This window comes from Berghia stephanieae, chromosome 2 (assembly GCF_034508935.2).
Source record: "Berghia stephanieae isolate SIO BIC M18660-M18661 chromosome 2, UCSD_Bste_1.3, whole genome shotgun sequence".
NCBI classification, from domain to species: domain Eukaryota; kingdom Metazoa; phylum Mollusca; class Gastropoda; order Nudibranchia; family Aeolidiidae; genus Berghia; species Berghia stephanieae.
In genome coordinates, this window is record NC_088361.1 from 111,921,387 (window position 1) to 111,926,386 (window position 5,000).

General features: G+C 36.2%; 1 protein-coding gene across 1 annotated transcript in view; it reads right to left on the minus strand.

Annotated features, from left to right (window-relative positions):
* Positions 1 to 5,000, minus strand: part of LOC144966248 (angiotensin-converting enzyme-like) — a 58,773-nt gene that overhangs the window by 20,251 nt on the left and 33,522 nt on the right. Inside the window, exon 8 of the mRNA XM_078902434.1 lies at positions 4,693 to 4,790. Within this exon, the coding sequence (XP_078758560.1) occupies positions 4,693 to 4,790 (98 nt within the window). The remainder of the gene's footprint in view (positions 1 to 4,692; positions 4,791 to 5,000) is intronic.

Here is a 5,000-nt window from a genome sequence, read left to right on the forward strand (position 1 = left end):
TCCAGTTGTCTAATAGAAATGGAGCTAGTAGAAAAGTACCAGAAGACAATAGAGAATATAAAACTTTGCGGCGATGAGGTTTCGAACCCACGACCTGACTGGTACAGCAACTGTACCTGGCCGTAAGAAGGACGGTCTACAATCGACGCAATGGATGGTGTCGATTGTAAGAGCGTCCCTCTCGGGTCAAGCGGAGTTGCCGTTACAGTCGGATCGTGGGTTCGAATCCTCATCGCCGCAAAGTTTTGATTCTCTATTGTCTTCCATTACATCTCTACTAGCTCTATTTCTTGTTATTATCAACATAAGTGTCTGCCCAACTCATTTTTCTGAATTAACATTTTTTCTGAATAAACGGGAAAATTATATTTTTTTATCTACAATCTTTTTTTCTAGAAATCCCTAACTATATTTAAAACAAAACGCACGAAAAAATAAATTACCAGAAATCTGAAATTTAGCCCAACAACATTTAAAATTTGGTATTGAAATGTAGTATGTTCAATGGTATAAAAACTTTAAGAAAGTACGTTTTTGGGCGAGCCAAAATCCAAAGTCGTTGGTCAGGGCAGCTTAAGTGCCCGTTGAATTTCAATCAAGTAAATGAATCATAATATTATTCATGAAATGAGCCAAATTGATATCAGCAGAAACGAAAATAAACACAGTTGATAGCAAGTTTACGATTACGTTCCCCAAAACTAAACGATCGACCAATGACGAGGAAGAAGAGTAGGATCTGTTCTCATATGACGTCACACGATGCCTGTTTTTTTCCTAGTCGTTGGTCGATCGTATAGGTTCGGGGAACGTCAAGGTTAACTTAATAATTCTATAACCCATCATTTTTTACGTCTGAACGTCTTGAATCGTTTGAAATAAAGCATTTTATGAAAAAATACAATTATATGCTAAATGTATCAAGACCTCGAGAGGTTCAAGGTTTGAGAGTTTTTGTTAAGTTGTGGGTCATTCAAATCTATCGATATTTGAAGGACGATTTTTTTTGGCCAACTTTTTAAATTTGTGTTTTTCTAGATTACGACAATCACTGAACACAGCTTCCATTGCTAAAGTCATGATCTCAATTGATGGTACGTGCTTAAGGGTGACGTGACCACTTGTTGTTATGTGGGACAAGCTATTGACAAGGCTGTTGTTTTTACCATAATCTCATAGAACGAGTCTCAGATTATTTATTCGAAATACAACACATACAACATTGAAAAATGCTTCAGTTATAGTATAATTTGTCACCGCCCGGTAACCATGAACCAACGCTCGATTATAAGACGGATAAGAAGTAATAATTTTGAATAATTACACCATCATCGTCACCTTACTCATCACCCTGCCTATTGGTACCAGTACCAAATAGTTCTCACAGACTGGTTTTGGGCTATAGGAAGATCAACGCTAGTACGGTTCCTGACTCATTCCCTATTCCCAGAATACATTATATGATTGACATCGTCTCATCTGTCGTTTTAAAGTTTGACCTCAAACACAGCTTTTAAGAGGTGCCATTGTCTGAGAGAGCAAAGAAACTCTCAGCAATTGTGACACCAGATGCTCTCTATGAAATCAGAGTCTTTCCTTTCGGTATGAAAAATGAACCAACAACTATCTCCAGACTCGTTCACACGTTCATCTTCAACCTCAAATATTTCTGTCGAGTCTACAAAGATGTCATCATAGTCTTCTCCTCCGACTAGAATAGCCATCTCGTCAAACTCTCGAAGGTTTTACAAAAACTTTCATATGCTTCATTATCTTGAAACGTCGAAAAACTGTGGCTAGGAAATGGAACATTTTCTTACCTCGGATTCGAGATCAGCAGTGGTGTGGTAGCTCCCATGAGCATTAAGATTCAAGGAATTTTGAATTATTTAAGACAATCTAAGAAGAACTACTTGATGCGATTCTTGGACATGGCTGAGTTTTATAGAACAATTAGTCTTTATAGTCCTGATTTTAATACATTTTCGATGCGTCTGATTTTACAAGAAAACGAGATACGTCTCAAGGAAGTTCACCAAGGCCCAGCTTAATTAGTCTACATTTGGAAAAGAATGTCTGGCCTTAGTGGAGCCATGCTCTTTGACGTCAATTTGAAGTCTGGAAAGCCGGCCATTATTTTGAATGATACCAGTTGGGTATCTAACTCGATTCAAACACACGAACCAAAGATTGCTCAGGTGGTCCCTGAAAGTACAGGATTATCCCTTCCAGATAGAACATATAACGGAAGCGATAACATCATATCGGATGGTTTGTCTCGCTCTGTCACCCATATTACACCCCAGTATAGCAATGTATAGAATGATTTTCAATGCTTTTGTCTTAGTTTTTTTTTTTTTATTAAAAATATGTATTGAAAATAATTATATGATATTATTTCACTTAAAACATATTATTGATTGATCATGGAATTTATTTTTATCGCATATCACACTATAGTCACCCATATCAGCTGGATATATAAATTGCCTAAAATATGTCATTAAGATCAATATCATTATATTTAAATGAAAGATAATTTATCTAAATACAAATCGCCAGTTCATTAGAATCCTTGGTAAGACTCTGTTTATCGTCGATAAATATCATTGATTTAATTTGATTATTAATTACAAATTTGATCTTGAGGAGATTATTTTTTCCGTTAGGGGGGAGGACTGTTATGGTCTAAGAGAGATCATAATTATATTATCTCACCCTGTAACCTAACATAGAGTTGTCCTTACCGATGGTCACGTGCCAAACCCACGGGCCTTTGTTGAGTGATTTGTTAGTTCAGTCCTAGTTCGTGTCGTGTAAAGAAAGGTTGTGTGGGAAGATGGTGGACCGGTTGATGAGTATGAAAATGTAACTATGTGTTTTAGTATTTGTAAGTTTGTCCAGGTATAGCACGTATCGTCCGTTATAAATTTTCAATTGTTTTAACACATCTGTATTATTACTGATGCTTAATTCAATGACATGTTCGTCTTGCTACTTACTCAAGTGGACCTAGATGGGTATGCTGTCTAGGAAGTTGTCCCATCTAGATGTCTCTCTTTCTATCTATCTCTATATCTCTCCATTCTGGGATGGGTATTACAATTTGCAATATTTTGTAGAAAGCAAATAACAGTGTGTGTTTGTGTGTGTGTGTGAGAGAGAGATAGAGATAGAGAGAGAAAAACAGAGAGAGAGAGAGAGAGAGAGGTAGAGAGAGAGAGAGATTTAATATAAAAAGAAAGGGAGGGACATTTATCATTTGCAACATTCTGTTGAAATAAATAAAAAAAACAATAACAAGAATGACAAAATACAAAACAAAACAAAACTAACAAATAATGATCGTAGAAAAAATAAACAGTGGCGAAGAAGGGAATCGAACCCAAACGCCGATTTCAAGCCTTCAGAGACAGAAGTGTTAATGATTCGGACACGCCATCCACATGAATGACGACGTATATATATATATATATATATATATATTATATATATATATATATATATATATATATATATATATATATATATATATACATAGTAAGCCACTATCCCTCTACTTATTTTGTTTGTTTTTGCTAATTTTAAAAATATTTATTGATTTCTATTTACTTTACTTGTGTCTTTTCAATACGTTTATGTGCTTTACTACCGTTTTCGTGTCCTTTAAAAAGCCGTCTGTGTAAAATCACCGTTGCTTATCCACAATGTGTCTGGGTATTTTCATTGGTCAATACAATCGTACACATCTTCTAAATAATCAAAGTGGACGTGAAGCGAGTTGCACGCGACATGCCGTACAAAACTTAATGAAAAGAAAAGAGGTTATTGAGAAGTGCCAGATGAGAGAGGGAGAGAGAGAGAGAGGTTGCACAGCCGAGCTATTCGGTAGTGCCGCCCTGAGGACTGGTCCTTGGGACCGGTCCCACGGTCTTTTAGCTGTGAACCGGGGACCGGTCCCATAGTGGAAGACCGGCGGCGGTCCTCACTTCTTATCACCTTTCAACTATTCAGCCACGCAAAAAATGGCTTTCAAATTAGGACCAAATATGCGCCCCTCTACTCTTGAATACTATGTGTCACATGGAATAGTGATATTTGGATGATATACACAGTAGTATTTTTGTGTGGGTATTTTCATTGTTCATTACAGTCAGACGCGTCTGTATTTAATCATACTGGAAGCAAATCGAGTTGTACGTGATATGATGTGAAGAGAATAAAAAAAACTTCAAGAAATCAATAACCCACTAACACATTAATTTTCCAACTTAATTCATTTAAAAAAAGAATAGGATAGTTATTTAAAATTATTAATTCTTATCCGTCTCATTATTGTAAGGTTCACTCGAGTTCATGGTTATCGGTTGGTGACAGGGACAGGAAAATGTAAACAGAAAACTGCATTATAAAAATTATCAAGTCAAACATAGAACAATTGAAATGTTTGTTAGACCAGTTTTGACAAATTATGTGATAACTTTTATCATTTTCAGCGTTATATGCGCTGCATCATGATTATAAAGCACGGAATTCGTACTATGACATTATAGTAATTAATCACTATCAATGAAGTAAGGGATGTTTGCTTGTATGAAACCAAGAGTCTGTACATAGGGACTAAATACAGGGAATATTCCAATTGACTAATGCTTAGCAAAGGTTGATAGGCCAAATGAGCCACATTCCTACCTGTCTCACTAATTCAGCAGTTATATCAATCAGGTCAACATCGGCATACGGAATGATATCATTCTTGATAAATTGCCATTCTTGACCATAGATGTCTCCTACGACAGAAGATGAAAAAGAAAAAATGAGTAAAATACCAAAAGACCAAACGTTTTCGGCTCAAAATCCATCTGCAGCGATTAATTCAAAACGAACCCGTTCCGCAATCGTCTGACAATGTAAAAGTATGAATTATTAGCAAGTTTACCATTACGTTCCTCGATGCTAAAGGATCGACCAACGACGAGGATGAAGGACAGGATCTGTAC